Raw genomic sequence first — 27,192 nt, 5'->3', positions numbered from 1 at the left:
TTTTAATTTATTTATCATTTTTCAAGCTAGAATAAAAATAGAGGGGTGTAGAGAAAAGTTATGGTATTTATTTTTCATTAATAAAAGTATTAATATATTAATACTTTGTATAAGAAGTGAAAAATAAAAAATAGATAAAAAATAATAACAGTCATAAAAGTTTTAAAGATATAAAATCTAAATCAAGTGAAATGACAGCAAAAAAAGAAAATTATTTGGGAACGAATGTTCAGAGTGAATGTTCAGACAACGTTTGCTGAACGTCAGGTCCGAACATTCGACGTTCGACTTTCAGACGACGTTCACGGACGTACTCCGAACATTTTCTTGCTAGCAGGGTAGTTTTTCCCAATTTTGTTTTTATCACTAGATAAACGTACTTGACTCTGTTAAACATCACTCGTGTTTTAAGATTTTTACAAATATTTATTGAAAAGATTTTTTCTACATTTTGTTTTTCATTTAGCTTAGATCAACTTCTCCAAATGGACATTTTTTACAGTGTGCTCCACACCAGCGCCAATTCCCCTTCTGCCGTCTTTCCAATAAAAATGGCGCGAGTGGAACATTATCCAGTGAAGGCAGGGTGTTTTTTTTTTTAATCAACCTTTTAATCAATATCTGATTGGTCTTCCTGTTAATCGCGAACAACGGCCTTTTATTTATGCGACCTTAAACATTAGCTCGCACAATGGGTCATTTTGCTTGATTAGAAAGGCGGTCCGAGGAAGAAGGGAACCGTGTGTAATTGGGATGGTGCGTGTGCGCCTCACTCAGGGGGTCCAAAAGCAGGGATGAGGACTGGGATCAGGGCTTCCCTCTTACCTGGTGTCATAGATGGCGAACAACTTCTTGTTTCCGTCAACAGCATTCCTGAAAGAAGAGGTGGGATGACATCATTCATCAATGAAAGAGAATTTGACCAATGAAAAACGATTCTGTGTTTGAATCAATGCCGTGGCGTATATGTAATATTACTAAAGTTTCGTGGGGGTTTTTATGCTTAAATTCAGTGTTAAGCAGTGGGGTGAGTACAGGACACATAATGAAGGACATTGGGAGTCCTCAGGGAGACGCCCCTCACTGTGCAGGAGCTGTCCGCCAGCCGTGGTGCTGGACTCGGTCTCTTATGTGGGTACACTTGTTTTTCTTTACCGTCCACAGACTGCAACTCGGGACGGATTAAATCACGCGGACGGAGGTTAAACGTTATTCACTAATTACCAAACGTGGAGCTCGGCTACCCTCTTACGGCAGACGTCAGGATGATAAGTGTGTCCCTGTGGTGTGTGGGAATTAAAGCGGTGGGAAAATTAGTTTCATTGCAGATTTTTATTTGTATTTTTTTATTTTAGCACGCTGCAGTGTTTTAGATTACAAATAAATTCTAATGTGAAACAAAGGTGATTCTGAGTAAAACATTTAAATGATTTGCTTTTTCAAAGAATGGTCTATAGTGACCTGGCTTGGACTGTGAAAAAGTATTTGCACCCCATCATATCTGAGGTGAAATCAACAGATGTGACCACTCATTCTTTTTGCCTTTCTTTTAGTTTTGTCGTGCTGTTTAGAAGTGGACTTGTTGGTGTGCTTTAGGTTATCTGTACCGGCTCTATATAAGAAGCTTAAGGTCAGGACTTGCTGGCTGAACACTCTCTTCCAGGATTTGCCAGAGCAGTATTCATAGTTCACTTAGTAAATGAGTAAACTGAAAGATTTCAATCATACAATGAGTTGGAACAATTTGTCATCATGGAAATTAAGCTAATTAACATCTGAACTCAGACTTCTCTATTATTATACTCCTTAATAAAACTCATTGGAACCTCACAAGAGCAGAAGCATCTCCAATCCCACCAACAAACACGCCAAAAACATCTAGCTCAATAACATAATCAACTAATGCTAATGAACTGATTAAAACATTGCTAACTGTACTGAACAACAGTTGAAATAGCAATGCTAATAGTTAGCAGCATAGCCCAGTTGCTTTACTAGACTAATCAATAAGCTGAAGTAAATAAGGTAGTTTAATTTTTATATTTTTGTATCAGGTTGCTACCAAAAAGAGATAAAATTATAAAAACAATACTAGTTAACTTTTGGGTTAAAATGTGACCTGCAGGACAAGATATTTAACATACAATAAGTGCATAACACTAACAATAATTAAATTAAATATACTTTGAGTTTGTTTTGGTTATTACATGCATTTTGTTTGCTTCTCTTTTAGTCTTATTGTTCTCATATTTCATATCTTGTAGCAGTTGGATCAGTTTCTTCCCATTAAAATCCACTTGTTTTTAAGCCATATTGACTTTTCCTGCTCTCACTTTTCACTCTGGAAGTGAATGTGTTTTCTCCGTTCAACCAGACATTTCTCCACACTTAAACACCATTAGGTCTCAGCCAATGGACAATATCAGCAGACTTCCAGGCTGTTCGCATTATTGTATAAGAATGTCTTTCATCCTTTCTTCCACAGTTTCATGTCGTGTAGGTGGACGACCATTTCTATGTCAATGAATCTGGGGATAATTGAAGGTCTGTGTTTTTGTGTAGTAAGGTGATTTAAAGGGGGGAAACAATATTGCTGTTTAAAGGAAATGTTCCTCCCAAGCCAACAATGAAAAACATCTAATTTAAAAAATTATTAGCTGCAGCATTGTATTTTTCTGCATCGACAGTAGGCGGTGCAAAAAAAAAGAAAAAAAAAGAAAAAAGTGAATAAAGGAGGGAAAAGACGTGGAGTGAATCCAGTCTCCTCAGAGGCTGGCCAACGAGCCAGAAGAGGCAGCCCCCTTCTTCTTCTTCTTCTTCTTCTTCTGCTGGTGGTGTAACACTTCTGGAGGCGATGCGGTAAAGCCTTGAAGGAGGAGAGAGAAGCAGAGAGACACCTCCTGATGGGGAGCCGCTGATTGACAGAGAGGAAAGCAGAAAGAGAGAGTGCAGAAACAGCGCATGGTGAGGAAGCCAAAGAGGAGGAGGAGGAGGTGAGACGAGTGACTAGCAACGGAGAAGAATAGGTGGTGGTACAGTCCGGCTGTAGACCCTCTGCCTCCAGGCGCTCGGTAGAGATGGATCCGCATTCAGGTTGATGCTTTTTCTCTTTATTCTCAGATATAATTCCTTTTTGTGTTCAGATAGAGAGGATGCAAATATGTGGCGATAGAAGAGAAGGGAAGAGACGGCACAGAGGATGGGGGAAGGCAGGGGGTGGGTTGCCCACATGTTTTGCAATACCCTGAATTCATTGGAATAGAACATGCTGCAGAAAACAGTTTGCTTATTAGCTGTCTCATGAGGGGATTTTATCTGTTGGTTGTGTTTTCATGTCACTCCTGGCTGTTGAAGGAGTTACAGACAGCAGCTTCAGTGAACACACATTGTCCCACTGCTTGATTTAGTGCTGCTCTGCCTCGGCATTTAGAGGAACAAAGAGTTTTTGCCTCCTAAATGGGATTCACCTTCAAAATAATCGTCAGATTTTCTTTCCGTCTTTTGCATTCAAACGGAGCGAAAGACATTTACACTCTTTGCTTTTGTATGTTGCAGCTCTCAACAACATGACTTGGCTTGTACTTTCCCTCCTGCTCCTGCTCGGATGCCAAGATAGGTAAACTGATGCCACTAAATGAAACCTCCTAAAACACTTTACTCATTCACTTGCTCTGGGACAAAAAAAACAAAAAAACAAAAAAAAAACCTCTCAGAGATAATTGTACGTATATATTGTGATAAATTCCAGAATGTGTTGCCCTTTTCCCACTTATTGATCACTTGTCTGAAATGCTAGAGTGTTAAAAAAAAGTTCAAACTAAAATTTTCTGAGTTGAAACCTGCATGTTTATAGTTTTTTTATGTCTCCTCCTTAAAAAGAAAGGGAGAAAACAGAGAAAAAGCTGTAAATAAACAAACAAAAAAGGGTCAGTTTCATCTCATAACGCCTTCCCTCTTGCTTTATTTATAAGGAGAGCTCGTTTGTTTGCATTTGAATCACATATCTAAGTGCTAATTATCTCTACTGGTACTTGTAAGCAGCACTTATGTTCAATAATTAATCACAACAAGTCTGGCCTCGATACGGCTGGCTAATTAATCACAATAACCATGTCACGTTTGACGTCCTGCAGTTTTAACCAATGCCATGATCATCTCTCCCCCCCCCACCACTCCTCCATTTTTCTTTCCTTTTCCTCACCTCCCCACTTCCTTCCTCCCAGTCTTTGCCAGCAGTCGTCGGAAGCTCAGAAAGAGGAGGACGCCAACGAGGACAGCACGGTTTTCACCAGGATCCTGGACAGCCTCCTGGACGGCTACGACAACAGGCTCCGCCCGGGACTCGGAGGTTCAGTCACATCCAATGTGTCCATTCGGGCTGAGTAATTCTTTTTGGGCAACAGATTCTGGGGTATAAGCGGCGCCAGTTGACGTAAGGGCGGCCAGTCTCCATCAATCTAGCTGTCGTCACCACAACCAGAATGCAGATCTCTGAGGTGTTTTATTCCTGCTCCTTGCCCTGGCAACAGGAGATAACCTTGAGAGCCAGCAAAATGTCATTCAAAAATGGAGATCTCCCTTTTTTTTATTTTTCCTGAGGGACTTTTGAAATGAGAGCTTTTTATTCCTTCTGTCTCTTAACAGCTTGCTGCTTATTACACTTTTACTCCTAAATTCCCCTGAGCTTTTCTGTGTTGTCCCTCTTCCGTCCCCTGTTAGTGTTCACCTTGTTGCCACGTGCAGACAGAAGTTGTCCAATAATGGAAGGAAACAAGGACATTTTCTTTTTCCGTCTTTCTCTTCACTTTTCTTTATTTATTTTTTTGCAACCGCGATGTGTCACAGCAAAAGGCAGCTCTCAGAGCCTGGTAACGGTTGCTACCCTTGACAAGAGGGCCTAAAAATACATGCCAGAAAAACACAGGCCTCCATTCGGCATTCAACAAGCTGCTCGAAAAACTGTGCAACCAACCGCATTTACAGGCCTACGACCAGATCCAAATTCACAAAAAGACAAAACGCTTCCTGACCTTTTCTCTCTGTTGCTCTTTGGCATTTTTAAACGGTCACATTGTCGCTAAATAACTTACAATTAGCATTAATTTTCAATCCTATTAAAATGTTTGCTTCTTGTACTAACTTGTCTAATTACATGCTTCTCTTGCAATTACATTCTATCCATTCCCCAGAGAATGTGACGGAAATCAAGACGAACATCTTTGTCACCAGCTTCGGTCCCGTGTCCGACACAGAGATGGTGAGTTCTTCCACAGCAAACACTGCAGATGCAAACCCTTTTCATGTTTACAAGTCTGCTAGGGTCAAAACTGTACATAAATTCAGCTAAATATTTTTCAAAGATCGTCTTATCTTCACAGGGCAATTTACTTCCACTTAAGAAGACCCTTTAAGATTAAGTCCTTTAAGATTACAGAAAATTGGTAAGACCGATAGGTTGCCAACCATGAAACCAAAACCTTCAAATTTGACTGAAATCTGCCCATATTGACCGGCTAAATCCCTAGACGTGTGAGAGACTGAAGGCCAGGTTTTCAAACCCAAAGATGTACCAGCTGTCAAGCATGGTGATGACAGAATCCTCAAAAGCTGAATCCAGATCATTTTAATGAACTCGACCAGTTTTGTTAGCACTAACAATCAAATATCTAGCCAGGATTATGTCAGAAGTTTGTTGATGGCCACAAAAATCATGTAACATGACAAATGTATGTAATCTCTTATCCAGACCATCACTGCCTCTTGGTGTCACCACCAACTCCTATAAATTGGTTGGTACCACATGAGGGTGGACCCCTGCTCATGTGGTCATCCCGTTAAAAAAACTTCGGTATCCTACTTACGATATCAGTTCTATAATATTTGGAAATCATGTGATTGTAACTTCTGGGAACTACTTCAGTTCTGCTGCTCCATTCCAATGTGTTCCAAATGATTCACCATTTCCATTAAACCTTTCTCCTTCGAAATACAACATCCTACCTGGACAGTGAAAAGCATTAAATCTCCTTTTTCAGGAATTTTTTCCATCACCTCCCTCCCACATCCTTGCACAGTTTTGACACCAAACTCATCAAACTTGCCTTTTTTTTTGCCATAATGAACTCGAAAGAGGCATTGCCACTGTATAATGATTGATTTATAGATTATGGCAGGAGGCTTGAACGTCCCTTCAGTTGCTTAAAGCGTATAAGTCAGCCTGCTAACAGCATCATTATTCTGTCGGCTATTGCGGTCGTTTGTTTTTCAGAGCTTGAAGCGAGCACGCAAGTTTTATGACAGATTTATGAAGTGCAGTGTCCAACCTCTGTGTTTCCGGAGCGCTGAAAGTGAAATAGATGCGACAAATTCTGATTCATTTATTTTGCTTGAAAAATTTCTTGACCACCGTTGCTTTTTGTCTCAGGAATACACCATAGACGTGTTCTTTCGTCAAAGCTGGAAGGACGAGCGTCTCTGCTTCAAAGGCCCCATGGAGATGCTCCCATTAAACAACCTGCTGGCCAGCAACATCTGGACTCCTGATACCTTCTTCCTCAACGGCAAGAAGTCCATCGCTCACAACATGACCACACCCAACAAGCTGCTGAGACTGAAGGACGACGGAACCCTGCTCTACACAATGAGGTAGGCCACGACAGAAACGGGTAGGTTCTTTAGGTTTGTAGCATATTTGTTGCAAAAGTCCAAGATGTGGCTACAAGAAGTTAGCCTGAGGACAAACATAAAACAAACAGGCTTTGAATCCACCAGGAATATATCTGAAAGCAAATTTTAGAAAACCAAGCTGAGTGTTTCACACAGAAGGGAAATAGCAGCACCTAGTGGTATTTGTTAGACATTTCCAAAATTCTGGAAAAATAATGAATTCTCCTCTGCTGGGTATTCAGAAAATCTCTAAATAAAGATACATTTGTTGAAATAAACTGATGTGAAAGGCCTTAATGAAGGAAAAACGACAGAGGGGAATAGCTTAGAGTAAAATATCAATTCATTTATGGGAACTAGTAGCAAGGAATAAAAAAAAAGTGAATGCATTCTTTACAATAACATGTTTCTTGCAGCTTACAGCAGTCACATACAGTGCCTTGACTGAAACTGAATGGAAAAAAAATCCCTTAAAAGAATTAGTACAAAGTTGTGTGCACTTATGCAACAAGATTTCACTATACTTTTCTCAGTTTTTTCCCATTCCCTGCCCTCAGAACCGTTTGTTTTCAGCAGAACTGAACAAGATGTGTGATGCATTTGGATTAAAAGTGAAAAAAAAAAAAACATCACAAGAAAATGGGCATCTCAACACATTTTTTGAGATTCATTCTAACATAAAAAACATGGAAGACAATTTGTTAAAATAAAGTGTTGACCTAAGAAGACAAAGACCAGAGGTGTGGACTTGACTCACATAACCTCGAATTGTGCCAAGCTAGAGATCAATTTAACGATGTTAGACTCAACTTGATGACTTCCTAAAATAATTTGCCCTTGACCTCGAGTTTCAGACCATTGAATTACAACCCTTTCTGTTTGATGCACCAAACAGAAAAGTTGTATCAAAGGAAAAGTGCTGGGTACAAAACTATGGAGCCTTTTCTGTGACCACAAGATTCTGCCTTCATGTGTCATCAGGTAGTTGGGGACAAAGTTGGTGCCAACAGCTGTTATATATGGGATGCCAGATCTACCCAAAATGCTTGGCCATTGCGTTGAGAGTGCAAAATGTTTTATGACAGAGCAAATCTTTCTTAAAGTTGCAATAGGAGGGTTTATTTTCTTTGAAAGAAAATGATACAAAAAAAAACAATAAAACAAATAAAATTTGAAGTTTTCATGTCAAATAGGTGTGCCAACCACATAAAATGTTATATTGAGGTTTAATATGTCAAATGGACTACTTTCAATGCTTCAGTATTAGGTTAAATGACAATTTTTCTAAAAAATATATTTCTATTGGTTTATTTGTCTAATCACACATGGAAATTTCTATGATGCAAGTAGTTTAGATCAAACACATTTTTGGCTAAAGTAAAAAGTAACATTAGCAGAAATTTTCAGATGGTTTTATAGTTCACTTTGGTTGTCAGAAAAATATTTTTAAATCATTTAAAATCACTAAATTAACCTGATAAAATTACATAATTGGTGAAATATAAAATTAAAAGTTTAAGACTTTGACTTGAGGACCTTCATGCCTCCACCAGAGACTTGACACAAGACGTAGGTGGAAAGAGTTGAAACCGACTCGTGGCTTGGAAAACAGCCACTTGGTCCCACTTCTCCTGAAAACAAATGTAAGCCCTGCTCTTCAGGTTTCCACATGTTAATGTTTAATGTGACCAGTGAGATGAATAATTTTGCAGGGCATTGTAAAATTCCAGATTTCTGGATTCCGCTTCTTGCTGCACAGCAGCATGCTGCACTGCAACCCGACTGACTAGCACATTACAGCCAGCACGACTCGTCTCGCACAAACACACTCCTAGCATCACATCGGTGACAGCTCATGTCCTCTGTCTCCCGAATGTGCCGCTGCCTCATCTAAAAGCCATTACTCACAGGAGAAGCATTTACGAAGCAAATCTGTCTAGTTGTCCCCATCGAAAATTTATAAGTTGCCACTTCTCGCTACGCAATGCAGGCTTGATGCATACCGGTGCAACTACTAGATATCCAGCAACATGAGCAAGTTGTGAGCTTTTATCGTTTGGCAGAACAGAGTCGCTATAGTCATTCACACTTCTGCTGTTTTTTTTTCACATTATCTAACATTTGAGAAGTTCTAACAGTTCTCCTTTTAGCCTGTTCTCACACATGTAGTCTGCAGATTTAAAAATGGGTCGGTTCGTGTGAAAAGACAGATGGTGGCTAACAAAGCGCGAGCTCTGGCCCTTTTTTTGTGTCGCTAACTTCTCAACGTTTGCGCGAGATCACATTTTCTTGTCAAATTTTCCTGCGGGTGCGAGAATATCTGTCCGTCTGCTGTTCTGTTACGACTATTCGTCATCTCCAGCCTTTACAGAATCAGAAGACAGAAAAGTGGAACAATTCAGCTTTTGAAGAAACAAATTAGCGCTCACTTTTGAACTCGTAATTGTCATTTCTAAATTTCTTGCAGTTTAACAAGTTGTTGTTCCTTAAAACGTAGCCCTGTAAGAGATGTCTTGGATAAAGAAATGCAAAGGTTGATAAACAACAGTATCGTCTGTTAGGACTAAACGGACTGAATTGAAAACATTACAAAGGAAGACACCAAAACATTAGAAAATCCAAAGAAATTTTTAAAACTTGGCCATAAAATAAATGCTAAAGTTTTCAAGATTGAATTATTCCCTCATCTTTTTATTTCTTTCTCAACAAGTATGCATTTGCATTATTTTCCTTCATATCAATCAAACCCATATTTTATTTTTCTAGACTTCGAGTGATTCTGTGCTATTTCCATTAATATTGAATTACATCATAAATGTTTCTTCTGCATCAAGGATTCTGTGATTCCCTCTTTTTTCCCTAATTGTTTTTTCCAGCCATTTTTTGATATCAGAATTTTCCTTCAATATCTTAAAATTTCATAATATTTTCTTTAACATTGAGTGATATGATTGTTATTCGTCTGAAGTGGTTCAGTCAAAATCTCGCCTCGTTGTCAAAGCCATTAGTCATTAATTTCTGTCTTATTTTTACACTAAAATAAAATAACTGACTGAATGTTCTAGATTGATTTTATTTGCCCGGGTTGTACCTTAACTTAAAGTGACTAATTTAGTCATCTGCTCTCACCACAATAATGGGACATTGCTCCATGAATAATTAGAACATTGTACGACTGCCGGCAGCCATGTTCTCATTAGTTTATCCCAGAGACCCCCTTTTTCTCTCCGCCAATCAGAACCATCGAGTTGTGTCGGCACGGTAACACAATCTGGGCCCCAAACCAAAGGTAGCTTCTTACCCCACTTTGTTCTTCTTATTGATTTAATGAGAAACCCTCCTGCAGAATATACATGCAGGAGCCATTAGAGAGTAAAAACACATCCCAAGTGGATTTTGAGTCAGAACAGGTTAAGAGAAACAAACAAACAAACAAACAAAAATGCTCTGTAACTAATGTATGCCTTGATGCTGGGGGCAGAAAACAAAACCTTTAATACAATGACTCTTTGTGTTGTGGCTAATTCTCTGTCAGCCACCCCATTAGCTTTAGTGAATCCGCGTCACTATAAACGCTGTATTATTCATCATCATGTAAAGAGCAGAAATACTCTCGGGGATTTAATTCAATCTAGGACAGATCGCTTCTGGGGAATAAAAGGGCAAGAATTACAAGGTGGTGTGCGAATGCTGGATTGAGTTAATCCTGCACCAGCACAATGATCAGATCCGGAATCACTGTGAATGTCACAGGAAGTGTTTTTTTTTGTTGTTGTTGTTGTTGTTTATTTGTTTGTTTTTAATAGAAAAGGCTCTTTAGTGGATTAAAAATAGTGAGATCTGGCACTGCATAAGATCTCTGATTTTGTCTGCTTAAAAATTGAGAAATATAAAGTTTCAAATGATAAAGCAAATTAATTATACATCTATACTTAGGAGGAAAAGAATGCAGGGATCCTTTTTGACCACTAGATGGAGGTATTACCAGTTTTACAAGGAGAAAACTGCTGCTTTTGCAAGTTCTAGTACTGAGATGTTGGAACAAAATGTTTACATTTCTAACAAAAGCAACATATCCTGGTAAAAAATAAAGGGGGACTTTTGATCAAATCATTTATAGATGAATCTGCTTCTGAGCTCAATCAAAAGATGCATCCTAATAAATAAATAAATGTTTATGTATTTGGTCTCAGGTTGACCATCTCAGCAGAATGCCCCATGCAACTGGAGGACTTTCCCATGGACGCCCACGCCTGCCCGCTCAAGTTTGGCAGCTGTGAGTACAATCCCTGCTACAGGCGTCTATATCCATCCCTTTACAGTGATTGGTAATCCCAGATCAATTCCTGTTACGTAATTGCATGCTGCAGTCCGGTGCAGCCATTTACATTTAACTTTAGTCCACGGTTGATGTTGATTAACGTCTGACTGTCACATTCAGAGTCGATTTTAAGGCTGGTCGCTGCAGTGCTGAATTATTAGAGTCATGAACTGGCACAAAAAGTGCAAACACTGTCGTAACAGCCAGACTTTTACCCTACCCCCTCTTCACAGAGAAGTTTATTTAGTAATTCAGGGAAAATCGATGGCATAGGCTGAAATATGAACCAAACTTTATCTGGGGTGTGCTGGAATGAAGTTACACTGTCAATACTCAATGCTCCTTTCTTTCCAACAGTCGATAAAATCAAGAGAATAGATTTCCTCAAGTATGTTTAGTGACGAAGGGGGCCATTCAGTTACGTGTCCTCCCTCTGATAGAAATGCGAGAGGCCGTCGCTGGTATTTAAAGACAGCTCGGCCCACACCTCGGGAGTCTGTTAGGCTTAAAGGATGAGGCTCTTTATCCCCAGATCTCAACGATGTGAGCTCCGCCCATCCTCACTATGTCAGATTACACTTTGGAGCTCAATCCAATTACACTGCGAGAAGGTGCTGTGCTGTCCCAGGGTCAGTATCAACCTAATTACCCCCTGGTGCAGAAATGCAGGTGAAAGGTGGAGGAGTATAATAGAAATATTGAGCGGGTGGCAAGGCAGAACTATAATTTTACAACGAGAAGGGAGTGTTTCCTGTGACAATTAGTCTGCAGTCACACACCTATCTTGTGGAAGTGCATGCACCTACTGCTCAGTGGCAGAGTAGTGACTTATCTGGCAATTAAAGCAGGTTAGCTCAGGTGAAGGGCTGCTAATCCCCCTACTCTGCCCCACTTGCTTAACATAACTGCTGGGCTGCAAGGGCTCACTTTTCAGATCTACGCAGACAAGTTGGAGATATAAATGAAGAATGCAATTTCTGCAGCATATGTGCAGTGACTAAAATGCAGTCCTGGGATACTAAATATACCCTGTCTTGTTCTGCAAGATTTAGTCAGGAAAGTGGAAGCTGCTAATTAAATTGCAAGTGATAAATTGATCATCAACAAGTGTCACTACTGCAAAAAAACAAAAACAAAAAAACACAAGTTTTGGCAAACTTACTGGTGTGTGATAAATTGATGTCAAGAGAGAATTGCAATGATTTTAGAGAAGCAATTAATGAAGCTTGCAACGACTTGCATGATGCATGATGGTTGCTAGTTGGTTTGGAGCTAACTGGTGTGTTTTAATGCAATGCCAAAGGAGAACAAAAACAGAAATTATCCTACAGATGCAATTGTCGCTCCCAATCAAGCTAGGATGGATTGTTTGTAACCAAAAGTATAGAAGGGGTACATTTGATCTCATATGTCCAACAGTCCAAGTTTTACTGAAACTGGATCATCAGCAGGACAATTTTCAAACAGCAGCAAACCTGAAAGACTGGTTTGAATTTATTGGGGAAAGAGTCTATGGAGAGACTGGAAGAGTTGCAGGAAGGCACAGAAGTGGAAATCCTTAGGTCACATCCCATAAAATGACATTCATTTTGGGCGGAACAGCATTTTCTGTGTGCTAGATGACCTGCAAGGGTACCTGACCACACCACAAGACAAAGGGCGCCATCGTCTAGCTTGGGTCATTTACGCTGGACAAGAGATCAGAGTGCCTCAGTGTTGTTCACTCATGATAGTTGAGCAGAAATGATGGCCACCAAAGATGTTTGAGACATCAAGGAGACTCCTATGCATCAGCCACTGTTGTCACCAGATGAACCTTTTGTAGTAGTGTTAGTGTTACAGTGTGGGCAGGTAACTAGTCAACATAAAACTGCCCTATAGTTTGTCAAGCTCATAGTTCCTGAAAAACATCGTCACCCTCTATGAACAACACAGCCCTAACGTCATCTTCATAGATGACAATGATCCAGCTCAACAAAGTCACATAATTATTGAACGGATACTGGAGACTGTATGACTCTCTGAGACTTGAATCTCATAGAAAATGTGTGGGATCAACTGAGTCGCAATGTAGAGGTTTGCAATCCTGTATCCCAGAACATCATGACCCGAGGGGCCATCCTTCAAGAAGAAGCGGATGCCACACCTCAACAGGCAGACAATATGCTGACTTATGAACAGCATAACATGTCTTTGTCAAGCTGTGATTGATGCTCAGTGCCGTATGACACATTATTTAGATGTTAACAATTGTTGTTGGGTTTTGTTTCCATACATTATTAGGGATGAGGATATTACCATTCCATGCATCGACTTAAATACCCTACTTTCCTGTTATAACTATAATGTGAATTTTTCACTCAGTTCACAAAACTTTGACTTAGTCTGGAGCTGTGCTCCTTCGTATCATTAAACATTGCCAACAGCTAAACTCGGTGCATTCACTTACTGTAGGAGTTGATGAGTTTGGCCGAGTTGTAGCTCCCTTTGCCTCATGCAGTGAGGCAGGAACAGCATCGCATTAAGTGTTGAGAAGTTGGCAAAGGTGGACTGTTGGGCCTGCCAAAGCCTTTAGGTCTTCGTTTGCATAATGAAATTCACCAATAATCCCTTTTTGCAATCTCCCCTTTCACTTAAGGTTGCGGTCTTTAGCCTGTCAGTCATTAAATTTAACCAGGCAGTCAACAGCTGCATGTAGCTGCCAAGTGAGCACCCAGGTTGGAAGCGCAAGGATAGCATCCTATTTGCCCTCATGAGAGGCAGCGGTGTGAAAAGCTGTTCACACTAAGATTATACGACATAATCAGTTTTAGATCCTGACACAGACAAGACTACTCTGAAACCTTCACTTTGTTGTTTTAAGAAATTGGTTTTCTCAATTATGGCAAATTGTTAAGGTTCTGAATGAACAAAACAGCCCCATACCATTACACTACCATCGCCATGTTTGACTATCCAGATGTAACAGGAGCCACTGTCTGAGCCTTTCATGCCATTAGATTTGCAGTTGACAATGTCCAAAAAAGTTCTTAAAACAATCCACTCTAAAGAGAATTGCAGAATCTTTAGGAAACAGACAGCACCAGGTGAGTTTTCACATATTCACCCTTTGTTTCTCTCTGACCTACCTGGTGTTTTTATTGTCAGAAACCTCAATCTTAAACTCAGCTTTTACTTAAATTAACATCTGAGATCGTACTGCTAAAAGAAAATAATAAGTTGTATTAGTTTTACATCTTTAGTTATATTTGCACAACTGATATATATACCAGTTGTGCAACGCGTCAAATCTGACGGTGTTGTCTTTGCTAACAAGGGAAACAACCTCCTGACCCAAAATTACTGGCCACACAAACACAACACGGTCACACTAGAAATCCCCAAGTTTTCCTAAGCAGAACATTTTGTTTTCAGTAAAAGCTGTGGGAAAACCTTTTCCTTGCATATTCAGTTATCTCAGCAGGTCCGTGCTTAAAGTTTGTCTCTGTCTCTCAGATGCCTATCCAGTATCAGAGGTGGTCTACACATGGACTCAAGGAGCTGCTAAGTCTGTTGTGGTGGCAGAAGACGGTTCCAGGCTCAACCAGTACCATCTAATTGGACAAACAGCTGACACAGAGGACATACGCACCAGCAGAGGTGGGCAAGGGTGTTTAAACATATGAGAATTGTGATATAGTGAGATATTAATGACTTAAGCTTTATCTCAGGTATTTCTTGATCTGCAGTTCATGCATTTACTTTTTGACAGTGCGGGGCTGGTTTAAAAAGTTTTACTCATGGCTGTTCAGAGTGAATGATGAGTGCAGACAAACAGTACCACGACTCAGTGAGTGGATGCCAGTGGAGGAGAGTAGCATATCCGTCACACAACCAGCTGTCTACAGGGCCGGACAGGCCTGTCATACAACACTTATCCCCGCATGAGCTGATGCGTGCACACATGGCCACATGAACAGACACTGAGCTGGAGAGACCTGAGACCAAGGGTTAATCCTCCCCCAACATCCCTCCAACCAGCCATCAGCCTTTGCATAAGAAGATGACATCACAAATCAGTGAGAGATTGGTTGGGTGGCTGTCACTGAGTGGATCTGCGTGAATACATTTATCTCTGTGAACACCAGATGTCCCCACAGCGATAGATAGAAACATACAAAAGAGGTCATGAACCTGGGTGTTTCTCTGGGTGGTTTAGGTTTACAGCTAGCATCGTGGAAAAGCGTAAGGTTAGCTTTTACCGAATCATGAGTGGAGATGAATTTCACAGAGGGAAAAACATTCTCTGATCATAAGTTCTCACAAAGATGGAGCGAGGAATGTCTGTGTGTTGAACTGGGCAGACATGTGGAGGTTGAGGGCAGCTGAAACGCATCTGTTTAATACTCTTATGTAAAGTGGAACTGTGCACTTCCCTTTGGTTTCTAGTGGAGTGTTTATTGAAAATCTGGATTTCCCCTGCATGAGTGTTTTTTTTATACAACATAAGTCATTTTGCTTGTTTGTTTGGTAAAGGTTACTGGAATAAATTTAGTTACTGCTCTCCATCATTTGACACTTTATTAGCATTAGCATTAGCTTAACTACATGTTTCTATTTCTTTGTAAGAACCAGAAAAATGTTGGGGGGTTTTATTTGTGTTTCTTAAATACATATTACTGAATGGACTGAATTAGTTGTTTCTATTCAAAAATAAATGAACTGGACTTACTCGACCCAACACACTGCATCTTTACATACTATAAAGTAGACAACATCACTGTGACCTATCTTGAAGATATTATTGTTGAATAAAAAGATAAAGAACAAATTTAAAAGTAAGACATTTCCTGTTAACCCTTGGTCTCTCAAGATGTCAAGAAACATCTTGAGAGAAAGTTAATTCAATTTCTGGTTCAACTGTGACTCATGAGAGAATTCATTTGCACTTGGTGCTTCCTGCTGACCTGGAGGAACTCAGTAGTGGTTCAGTTTGATTTCCTTTATCATCACAATAAAGAAAATGGACATATTTTTAACAGGGTACCCAAAACTTTAAATGCAAACCATATTTTCCCCAGTTAGATGGCTTTAATTGCAATAAATATAGCATCATATCAAATAGATCAAATTTGACCTATTTGAAAGAATGAATCTAGATTCAAACACTGGAAAGCTTAAATTTCTGACTAGAAGTTCATCCAAAGTTATAAAGGGAGCAGATTATTTAGCATTGTGTAAACTTACAAAGGAGTCTATCAGTTGTTAAGGACCTTTTCCAGGTGGATAAATGCAAAATTGACAGTAGAATGACCAAATTTGCTTTTTGTTTTATTTTATTTTTTTACTTATGCCAGAAGTTGTTGATAATATAGTGGTTTATCAACAACCATATGTTCCATCTGCAAAAGATTATCAGAAAAACAGATACTTATAGGGACTAAAGGCAGAAAAATCATCATTCGTGCAACCAAAGCTTCTGTCTGGAAGTCGTCCAAGTCAGTGGTGGATATTGCCGGTGGGTTTGAACTGTAGGGTCATATACAGTCCAGTAGGTTAAGTCATTTTGGTCAGAGTTTATGAGTAACTTTTACAGTCAAATATGACATTTTAAACCTGCCAGACCAAATCTGCGCGTTTTGACCTGTCTGAGAAAGTAGTAGGTGTTCAAAGCGAACACAAAGAGCGGCGGTAAAGTTGAAATTTCCACCGAATTTCCTATCTAGAGACACCAACACTTTCCTAAGGGAGGAAGGTGTTGGTATCTCATTTCAAAGTAATCTTTTCTTGATTTCCTTTGTTCATCATGGCAACAAGAAATGAGGAAGGCTGTCACAGCAAAAAAGAAATGAACACTGCCATTAAAGGTGAAGGGAGTTCAGTAAATTTGCAGAAAAGGCATACCATCGACAGAAGTTTACTGTTGCTGCTCCGCTCTATTTAAAGGAGCCCAGCGGGCGCATGCTGTTTCATTTAGTTCAGATAAAAACACCAAATCACTCGTTCTAGTGAAGTTCAAAGCAGCGAACGGTTAATGATTGTTTTGACTTTCTGATGTTCTAACCTCTGACAACTTCATGGTTCAAAAACCTTCCTGGGCTCTAGCTGAAAGGTTTGGTCCAGTAACTGTTTCATTGGACCAGACTGTCACTATGTTTAAGAAGTTTTTAGAAAAATACGATATTTAATTTGCCTTCAAATCCTCTTGTAAACTTTCGCTTGAGTTTGGTAAGAAAGGATCCTCTTTCAAGTTTGTAGCTTAGTGCTTTGGATGGATGTGACGGTGTTAGACTTTAAGTAGCACATCTAATTTTAGACTATACACCTATTTGAGAGCATGAAAGAGGAGATTAGTCCATGAGTTTGTCTTTAGATAGTTGACATCTCTAAGGACACAGTGCGTTCTGCCTCAGATAGCAATATCTTTCCCTAAATAACACTACGGTAAAGATGCTGTACCTTTCTCTTGGGCTTCATTTTTAGAAGATAAGCCCTACCTTAAAGGTCTTTGTGTAACAAAGGAACTTACAAGTTGACCAGCATTGCAGCGTTGTTCCCCAACATGAAAGGAAGTTCCCCTTGGACGTTGTTGAATACAAATCCTTGGGAGAGAAGGAGTAACATCCAGCAGTGGAACATGTTCCTCGTCAACCCTTCCCAGTACAGATCCATGCATCAATGGTGAAGGTGCCCAGAATCTTCACGACAGGAGCAGAAGGTGATTGGGGGGTTGCAAGAGAGCCAGCCTGGGGTCATGAAGGCGTCGGAAGGCCCGGGTGGGGATGCTCGGGTTGTCCCAACTGAGGCATTTCAAAGACCAAGGTTGCTACGAGATGGAAGTGACGGACAAAAAGCAACAGACCTCCGTCATTTGACAGCTGCAACAAATGCTTCCTTTTTCCCTCGCATGGCAACCAATCCCGTCAAGAATCATTAATCCACAAAAAGCTGCCAAATTAAAACAGGGGGGTGGGGGGAAATCGGTAGGATGAAAAGGAAAAGACAGGGAAGACCCACAAAGCTAGCCCCCCTCCATCCCAGCAATGATTAGCAGCAGCAATCGTCCTTCCTCTTCCGCAGCTTAAAGTCTGTGCTGAGGTGTGTGTCAACAGTTGGAAATCATGCTTCGTGTGTATGTGTGTGTCACCGCCGTGATTGGCAGGGCACGGATTGGGCGGGGCTTCATCGAGGATCCCAGGACAGGAAACCTAACCCCCCCTCCCCCCTTCCTCCTCTTTCCGTCTCATTCCCTCTATTCCTCTCACTGATGGCAGGATGCAGATTGTAACCAGGGATTAGAGAGGTTCAAAAATCGGATTTTGCCCCAGAGAAAGCCTCGTCTATTACTCTGTGTACGGTGTGTGTGTGTGGGAGAGAAAGAGATGGACTGGATTTTTCATAGCTTCCCAGCGCCTGCAGTCATAAACAGCTGACGGCGAGAGGATTTTTCATTCTTTAAAGCCTCAAATTCAATATCGTGTCCCTCTCTTTCTCTTCCCCTACACTTCCTCTCTCGCCCAACTTACCTCCATCTGCCCTCACCGGCTGCCAAAGATCCAACATTAACCGCATAACAATCTGTTCCCATAGTAATTAACGCCACTTGTGCTCATTGATTCACTTTAATAGTCAATCCAAAGTGTGTTTACTTTCACCATTATGCTCTGTTGAATATGGAATGCCCTGTCTCATCCCGCTCCATTGATTTTTTTTTACACTACTCTGCACATATCAGGACCTTTTTATTATGTCCATAAAGAAAATAAGGTTTCAGAATGAGAGGGTTTTGACAGTGCAACATGACATCATTTCTTAACTCAAATAAATTTATTGTCAAGATATTTCACACAAAAGGTTTCAAGCAATCTAAACTGTGTTGAACAATTCATTTCTACATACAGTGCATCTCAAAAGAGTGATGTACAAATGCAAAAAATAAATTAATTAAGATGAACCATAGTGGTAGCAGTATCATGACCTGGGGTTACTTCTCCTCAGATGACATTGGTGCATCTTAAACTGGGGTTTCAGAAAATCAAAATTTGGCAACAGCCTAGTCAAAGCACATAAATAAATGTTACAAGAAATGTGTGGGGACCCTAAAAAAGAGGAATTTTGACTAGAGATTTGCTCAGTATGTGGCCGATTTGGAAAAGTTTCTTCAAAAGTCATCCTTTTGTTTAGCACCCCCACATGGTGAGATAATGTCATAGCATAGGGAATTTATATTAAGGAGCAGCAATTTAATTCTTCATTTCTCCAAAGATTAACAATATTTAGCCAAATACAGTTTATTTTATTTTACCATCAGTTTATATATAAACAATAAGATAATTAACTATGTAAATAATGCTCACTCAAAGTTTGCTTTCCACAAAGAAGATTTATAGTATTTTACAGATGATATATTGCATCTGACCTCCAAAAGTCATTGTGTGGTTTATTTTGAGGCACTTAAATTTAATCAAAATGCTCCATCTTACTCACTAACCTTATATTCTTCCTCTCTCCGTCTCTTCTCTCTCTACTCAGGACAATACACTGTGATGATGGCACACTTCTATCTGAAGAGGAAGATCGGATATTTTGTCATCCAGACGTACATGCCATGTTTTATGACCGTAATCCTGTCCCAGGTGTCGTTTTGGCTCAACAGAGAGTCTGTTCCCGCGCGGACCGTGTTTGGTGAGTGAAACATTTCCCCCACGCTTTCTCCATCTCGCCTTTGAGTGATGCATTTAGACGTAACGCGACTTTTGTTTGCTTCCAGGGGTGACTACGGTGCTGACTATGACCACACTCAGCATCAGCGCCAGAAACTCGCTTCCGAAAGTAGCCTACGCAACAGCCATGGACTGGTTCATTGCTGTCTGCTACGCTTTCGTCTTTTCAGCTCTTATCGAGTTTGCCACAGTGAACTACTTCACCAAAAGGAGCTGGGCCTGGGATGGCAAGAAAGCTCTGGAAGCACAGCACCCTAAGGTAACATCTACCAGACCATTTTTATGCTAATTGTTTCTAACTACCATTTCACACTAGTAGCAGAAATGCTAAGTAAAACTGTGGAAGCTAATTGTTGTAATCTGTCCCGCCACAGAAACGAGACCCAATGGTGCTCTCAAAAAAGGCCAACAACGTTTGCTCAGCAGGCGTCAACTACACCCCCAATCTCACCAAGGACGTGTCCATCTCCACCATCTCCAATACGACGTCGGTGCAGCTGCGGGGCTCAGAGAGCAAACTGGTGGACCCCAAAAAGACGTACAACAGCGTCAGCAAGATCGACAAGATGTCGCGAATAGTGTTCCCCGTCCTCTTCGGAACCTTCAACCTCGTCTACTGGGCCACATACCTGAACAGAGAACCGATGGTGAAAGGAGTCGTCGCTTCCACATAATCGCTTTTTTTTGTTTGTTTGTTTGTTTGTTTGTTTTTGTGCGGGGTTTATTCTTTCCGAAACTGAATTTGTGTAAAAGTAGAAAGGGTTTGATCCCAATCAACCTCTGCTTTAGAAAAAGAAAATTGAAAAAGCAAACATCTGCGCTTGAAGAACAAAGAAACACCTATCTAATTCAGGCAATCTGAATGGATGCAAGGCTGCAAGAGGTTGCCTTTCCTTTTCTTGAGGCCTAAAAAAACTCTGCTTGGTAATGAAGAAACTGCTTTAAAGAAACAGGAGAGCGGCGGCTTTGCTTCCTTCTCGTCTATCCTGCTGCAGTTTGCATGACATTCTCTTTAACTGGAAACTGTGGACTCCTTTGTCTTAAATACTGATATGTCATCTCTTAAAGTGCAGAGGCTCACTTAGTTTGGATTAGAAAGCTGATTTGAAGAGTAAGCAATGCTGCAAGTATATTAGTTTAGCATTTTTTTGCCATTCATGTGATGTTATGTTCCATTGTACTGCTTCAAAACCTTTAGGCTCAAGCCTAGAATCCCAAAAGTGAGAAAAACTCATTAGGAAACCCGAGAGTTAAATACAAGTCCTCAATATTTACATAAAATCTTAGTAAAGCTACATATAGAACAAGAGTATCTGCACATCTTTTGCCTAAAAGGTGAAAACATAGCCATGAGTGACGTGTTAGCACACTTCTGGGACTGGGTATATGTGATTTAAATTAAATTTTAAGCCCTGCTAACTCAGCCGTGAAACTAATATACACAGCTGAGAAGCCAGTTACCTGAAAAGCAGCGTGTCACATACAAATCAGCGGAGTGATGTGGAGCGTTCCAAGACTGTGATTCTGTGAAGTGACCTGGATTCAAGAAGTCTTTTAAGCATCCTTGAGCAAAACACTGTGGCGCTAAAAGCTCCAGGAGGTTTTACTTTCAGTTTGACTGCAGCTAAAAATAACAGCCGACTCTTCACCGTTGTACAAGTAGATCATCAAGTAGGACAAATTTGGGTTTGACTTTTAATTAATTGTGCATTTGTAAACCCTAATCTGCCCTGACAAACCAGTGTAAAATGTTTCAAGAGTTACAGCAGGAGAGAACTGTAAACAGACAAAATAGCCTTTAAATATCTCAAGAGTTTTTAGGTCAAGCTTTATGAATGTGACCTCTTACTTTATTTTTACACATCTATCTCCCATTATAGAGTTGTCAGTCTCTGGGTTGGTTTTACAAACAACTTGCATCTAAAAAACAATTTTTTAAATATTTTTCAGTCACCTCTTAAGCAATGTAAAAATAAATTGGTTCAAATGGCCTAAAACTAAGTGGCTGTGCATCGTTTCAGAGGGAAATTAGAATAAGCTTAAGTGCATTTCAAGGACATTGAAATACCAGGTGCTTTGTCTTATTCTGACTACAGTTATTCATTTTTGCCTCTGTTACAACTACTTAAATATATTGAAAGGCAATTCATCAAAATTAGCTCAACACAATCTTTAGTGTTTGTTTTGTTTCAGTGGAGTAATGAACCCAGTGTGATTACTCTTCTAACGTAAAACAGGCCTCTTTACTAGCTAACTAGATATAACTAGAGCTTCTCAGCTCAGCTGCTAAATCGTAGATAAAATCAGTTTTTAAAGTCGTTCTCTGTGCCTGACGATGTACAAATCAAAATTTTTCTTTTTATTTCTCATCCTTTAACATGTGCGAGTAAAACATAACACCGTAGCTACGTTCCTCCATTTCTGTTTTCTGTCACAGATCTCAGTCTGCTGAAAGCAAGCTCCTCAAAACTGATTGTGTTTTCTCTGTATGCTCTTCCTTTTCTAGCAACATAATGAATGTATTTAAAATTGACCATTTTTATTCAATAGGTTATATAAAAGATAGTAAAAAAAAAAGGCCTTCTTACTAGCTAGCGATTTAGGAAGCTCACAGCTGCTTACAGTTTGATAAAGTCTGTTTTATAAAGGGGTTCTTTGTGCCTGACTTTCTAAATATCCACTATTTTCTATTTTAAAAGTCATCCTCTGACATAAAAGAGTAGAAGCTAACAACTTGGCGTTTTATGTTTGTTGCTATTTTTCCGTTCAGTCTGCTAAAGGAACATACATTACATTTCATTTTGAGAAAAGCAAACATTTTTTGCTACAAATTTATGCTTAAAAACCATTCATTGATGTTTTTAGGCAGTTGTTTTATTGAAACATGTACGTAGAAGTTTTAGTTTTTCAAGTTTGCATTCCTAGTCATTCACAAGAAGAAGAAAAAAACAAAAAGAAAGTCCGATGCTGGACTTTGAATTTTTTAGGCGTACGCTCTTGTCTTGTATCTTTTCCCTCAAGTTTTGTGTGCTTTTGCTTCACTCTGTTCTGGATGTTTGTGAAACAAAAACAAACATTTGAGCTTTTTGCGTATTTTCTCTTCTAACTGAGTCAAACCAGAGGCTGTGTGAGCAGAGGTGTGGGGTTAAGGCCGAGGACCAGGTTCTGTGTTGGGACACTCAGGAACCAAAGGAGCAACGTTTGCAGCCAACAGGATGCCTCCCAGTCTGCGCTTCTTGAACCGCATCAAATCGACGACTGTAGACTTTATTGGCCATTTTCTTGGTGGACTTCAGGGCAGAAATATTCTATGCGACTCTGTAAAGGCTTTAACTGGATCTCAAATTGGTTTTAGGAAAACAGCTCCAAACGTACAACACTGATGGGTCCCAATTTTACCTGCATCACATCTTTAAGGGCAACTCGCAAACTCATGTACAAACTCATCTGATGACCATTTCTCATTCCTTTTCCTAAACAAATGGGCCCCATAAAAATTGTTGCCTGACAACATCATAACCAGTTTCCTTCCTACAAATTGCCAACTTCTATTAAATCTACATTTAATAAAGACAATTGTATGATGTTGTGACAGATAAAAGCTTAGATCCTGACAGAATGCGTACTTTCTTTTTGACAATAGCTACTTTGCCAATCAGCTCCTACAGTGTCATATTTGCTTCGTGAACCTAAAGTAAACAACATCAGACCTGCTTGTTTAAAGTGCTTAAAGTGACGTGACATGTGGCAGGACTGATGCATTCTGGTGAGCCGCCGCTTCTGGATACTCAAAGTGTTGCTGTCTTGTCAGCGGCGCTGAAGTCTCTATGCTTGTTAGGGTGAAAGGAAGTGGAATGAAATGCGGCTGAAGGTTGACACGTCCGTCTGACTGTCCGGCCCGGGTCGACATGGCAGCCGAGGGAAGATTAGTGGCGCGGACAAGCTCCCGGGGAACAACCTCTGTCTCTGTGCATCTCTTCACACGGTAGTGAGTCTTTCAGATTGCTTGCTGGGTTGATTTGTAGAGCTATAATAAGCATCTTGGGTTCAGTTTATGAAATCTGATGATAACCGTTGTGTTCCTGTGGTTATTTTCCCCGACTGCCTTCTCAAAAGCAGCATTTATTCTCACTGCAGGAGCACCCATCGACCTATCCATCCATTCAACCTTCCTTCGCACTATTGTTAGCCAAGAAACACCCGCCTGCCCCTCACATCTTCCTCCAGCCTCTGTCACAGACTCATCTGCCATACATCTGCTAGAAAAGGGATTTAGTTCCGCTTAAGTTGCTTTCATTCGGTCAGGGGGGCCCCTTACAGCAAAGCACTTTTCTCTGGTTTAAGCCCCGAGCGGCACCCAATCCTGATGACAACTGCTTGTTTTTCTCAGTCTGGAGTCTGGACAGATTTGTACGCGTTCTGGGGCAAACGCTGGATTGATTATGTGCACTTCATCCAATGCTAGCTCATGGGTAGTGAGGCAGGCTGAGGTTCTGGAGCTCTCATTTATGACTGCAACAGTTGTCTCTACTACAAACAGACATTCTTCTGCATGTAAAAAGAAAAACATGAATCTCTGAGGCAATTGTAAAAAAATTTTATTTGCCCGATATTTTTTGCAAAATTGCAGCAAAGGTATGGTAGCTGATTCTCTGCCACTCTTTTTTTTTTGTTTGTTTTATCTTCTGTATTTGTCTTATACAAAAAAGGGGACCAATAAAGATACTGTATAATACACCTCCATGTATTAAAGCACTGCTGTAGCTCAACTGTGACTTCATTAAACCCTGATTAAAGCTGCTAATATGGGAAGCAAATCGGACATTAACACTTGTTCGCGGTATTGATCCGATTCTCTGCTGATGTACGCGGCTTGTTACATACTGTGGATCTTCCATCAGCGTCTCCAGAGCGGATTGATTTAGTTTGTTTTCTCCTGCCATTCGGAGTGGAATTTTTCTGAAGCTCCGACAATTAGCTGCAAGGCTGTATTTGATGAAGAATAAAAACTCTGTTGAATTTACTGGAACACGATGCGCTTTTTGTCGGCACAATTTGATTTCGTCGTGCTTAGTTTATGCAGTTTCATCATGGGGATGAATCCTATATTCATTCAAAATTACTGAAATGTTATCTTGTCAAGACGCCAAGACACTAGACCACACAGATTTGAGTTTTAAGAACATCTAGAAGTTGATTTGAGGTGAAATTGATGAAACTGGAGTAGTATTGCTTTCTCTCAAAGCCTCAAACATACTCAATCTTCGTCTTATTTGATCATAAAACCTCTGTTGAAGGAAATTCATTAGTTCAAACGCCTGAAAATGTCAGGGAATATACATGTACATTTATACATATTTAAAAATATATCCAAGTGCTTAAAATAGACAAACTTTAAGAGCATGTCTCAGAAGGTAAATCCCAAACCCTGTTAGAAAATAATGTGCAATTATAGCATTTCTGGTCCAAAGCTCTCCACTCCACTTGGGAGTCTAGATATCTATATATCCAATTACAGTGCTTTGCAGAAACAAAGTTCAGTTCATGTTTTTGGGATTTACTGTGAGAAACCACAACAAAGACATACATTATTAAGGAGGAAAAACTCACACCGTTTGTAAATTCAGCACCGGCATACTAATAAATAAAACCCATGGCAACCAGTTGTCTAGAAGTCACATATATTTAAATTGGTTTTTGTGACATAGAAGAGATATTCAAAGGAAAAAAACCTTTTGAAAACAGTTATCTTAGGCCAAAAGCGATCAGATTACTTCACAATTCAATTCTGTAACTGTAGACTACATATTATATTACTGCAGCAGTTATTTAATAAAATATTTATCTGTAAAAAAGTTGTTTTTCATATGCAGTGTGCATTTCTGTTCAAACACCTCAGCGCTCTAATAATTCATCATTCCTGCAGGTTAGAAAACCTACAGCGACAGTGGAAAATAAGAATTATTGCTCATTGTCGTTCATATTTTACCCACCAGGGGGCAACAAAGTCTCTCTACTCGCGCTGAAGTGTTGCACTCGTTCAGACATGACTTCATGAAGTCCAACTTCAAGCAAACTGCAAACATCAGAGCAAACAAATGGCACAACTTCGGTAAAACTGCGCCTGTCTAGTTTCATTTTTTTATTTTCTCTTTTTTAAAAGAAAAAAAAAGAGGTTCGGGGTTTAAAATTATTTTGCAAATTCGCAGGGGTGTTTACGCGCGCAGAAGGGGGGGTACATTAATCACGCTTATGACGTCTCCGGTTTTCATCTGGATAGTGACACCCAGGTAGTGCGCGCGGAGCAAATGAGTCACGCAGTCGCTGATAAAGGTCCTCCGGCGGCAGACAGCGTCACCCCTCCAACCGGTGTGTTGGCCCCCACAGGCGCTACAGCGGGTAGGGAGGAGGGAGTTGGCCCCTTCCTCCTCTTATTTCCACCTCATCCCGCCGGACTCATCACCCGTCCTGATTGATCGTCGGGTGTCTTCCCGGAGGAAGCCCTCCTGCGAGGAGCGAGGAGGACCGCGCGCGGGGGCACAGACTGCGTGGGCGAATGAGGGAGTTCGGATGCGGGATTGATGGGCACACACCTCCTGCACGCGGCAGCAGCAGCAGAGACAGCAGCAGCAGCGGCGCGCGCCGGGGTCCCCGTCCAGCAGTTCCCGCAAGCAGAGCTGCCTTCCGCCCGTGGGAAAATGACAGTCAGGCTCGCGGTCACCCTCTTCACACTTCTTCTGCTCACCCAGGATGCTCGGTGAGTCCTTTCTGCTTCCAACTGATCAACAGCTGGGGGGAAAAGTTAGCTAAATGAGGCCAATTGCGCATTTTCTGTCTCAGGGCTTCCCCCATATAAACAAACAAGAAAAAAAAAAAAAAAGGTCTGAAAAACCTTTTCACCTGGTTACACTCAATTATGCACATCACTGTTTGTCGTGTTTTTACGACTGCGACAAAAGTTTTTATTCCAGAAATAACAAAAAGACAATCTCATTTTGTTTCATTCATATATGTTATTTATTTATTTTTCCTTACCCCCATTTCAGTTCTGACTTACTGGAATATGGCGACGACGAGGAGGACCTCCACGACACCACCGTCAACCAGATGCTGGTGCCCAGGTCGCACCAGGAGGACGCCACGCTCATCCTCAACAACCTGCTGAGGGAGTACGACAAGACCCTGCGGCCGGACATTGGTGGTAAGAGCGGCATGGGAAAAGTTGGATACTGATATTTCTGGAAGGTGGCGCACACACCCACCTGCACCACCACCTACCTACCTTTAGGCTTAGCTCCTCTTCAGTGATCCTGATCCTTAGACTTCTTTGATGACCATAAGACAAACGTGGACATAATGGTCTTAAATTATTCACGATAAAGCCTCATTTGAATCATTTACTTTCAAGCCATCGATAAAACTTGTATGGAATCCCTGAAAAACAAGTAAAAATAAAATCAATGATGCATTTTATCACCACCTTGAAACCGTAAACAAAGCAAA

The 27,192-nt window shown here is 40.5% G+C and overlaps 3 protein-coding genes across 6 annotated transcripts in view; 2 read left to right on the top strand and 1 right to left on the bottom strand.

Annotated features, from left to right (window-relative positions):
* Positions 1-18,027, bottom strand: part of LOC103141433 (gamma-aminobutyric acid receptor subunit beta-3-like) — a 55,023-nt gene extending 36,996 nt beyond the window's left edge. Inside the window, exons 1-2 of one of the 2 annotated variants that reach the window (XM_007557078.2) lie at positions 17,496-18,027; positions 826-873 (exon numbers count right to left, since the gene is read on the bottom strand). In XM_007557078.2, coding sequence (XP_007557140.1) covers positions 826-873; positions 17,496-17,638 — 191 coding nt within the window. In that variant the 5' untranslated portion in view covers positions 17,639-18,027. The remainder of the gene's footprint in view (positions 1-825; positions 874-17,495) is intronic. The other variant, XM_007557077.2, reaches the window with a different exon arrangement.
* On the top strand, positions 528-24,256 carry LOC103141434 (gamma-aminobutyric acid receptor subunit alpha-5-like). Of its 3 annotated transcripts, none has more exons than XM_016673826.1 (10): positions 528-885; positions 3,556-3,616; positions 4,224-4,348; positions 5,190-5,257; positions 6,425-6,645; positions 10,860-10,942; positions 14,483-14,626; positions 19,499-19,651; positions 19,737-19,948; positions 20,064-24,256. In XM_016673826.1, exons 1-10 carry the CDS (start codon positions 795-797, stop codon positions 20,361-20,363), a joined length of 1,458 nt encoding a protein of 485 aa, XP_016529312.1. In that variant the 5' UTR covers positions 528-794; the 3' UTR covers positions 20,364-24,256. The 3 variants fall into 3 exon arrangements, with proteins under 3 accessions (XP_016529312.1, XP_016529313.1, XP_007557145.1); XM_016673827.1 differs by lacking the exon at positions 528-885 and adding an exon at positions 2,756-2,994 and having other exon boundaries at positions 3,554-3,616; XM_007557083.2 differs by lacking the exon at positions 528-885 and adding an exon at positions 2,756-3,093.
* A 1,667-nt stretch (positions 24,257-25,923) lies between these two features.
* The window catches only part of LOC103141432 (gamma-aminobutyric acid receptor subunit gamma-3-like), an 82,677-nt gene continuing 81,408 nt past the window's right edge, over positions 25,924-27,192 (top strand). Inside the window, exons 1-2 of the mRNA XM_007557075.2 lie at positions 25,924-26,446; positions 26,736-26,890. Of these exons, the coding sequence (XP_007557137.2) occupies positions 26,271-26,446; positions 26,736-26,890 (331 nt within the window). The 5' untranslated portion in view covers positions 25,924-26,270. The remainder of the gene's footprint in view (positions 26,447-26,735; positions 26,891-27,192) is intronic.

The sequence above is a fragment of the Poecilia formosa genome, unplaced genomic scaffold (genome assembly GCF_000485575.1).
Source record: "Poecilia formosa unplaced genomic scaffold, Poecilia_formosa-5.1.2 Scaffold83, whole genome shotgun sequence".
In the NCBI taxonomy this organism is placed as follows: domain Eukaryota; kingdom Metazoa; phylum Chordata; class Actinopteri; order Cyprinodontiformes; family Poeciliidae; genus Poecilia; species Poecilia formosa.
This window is presented reverse-complemented; position numbering and strand designations above follow the sequence as displayed.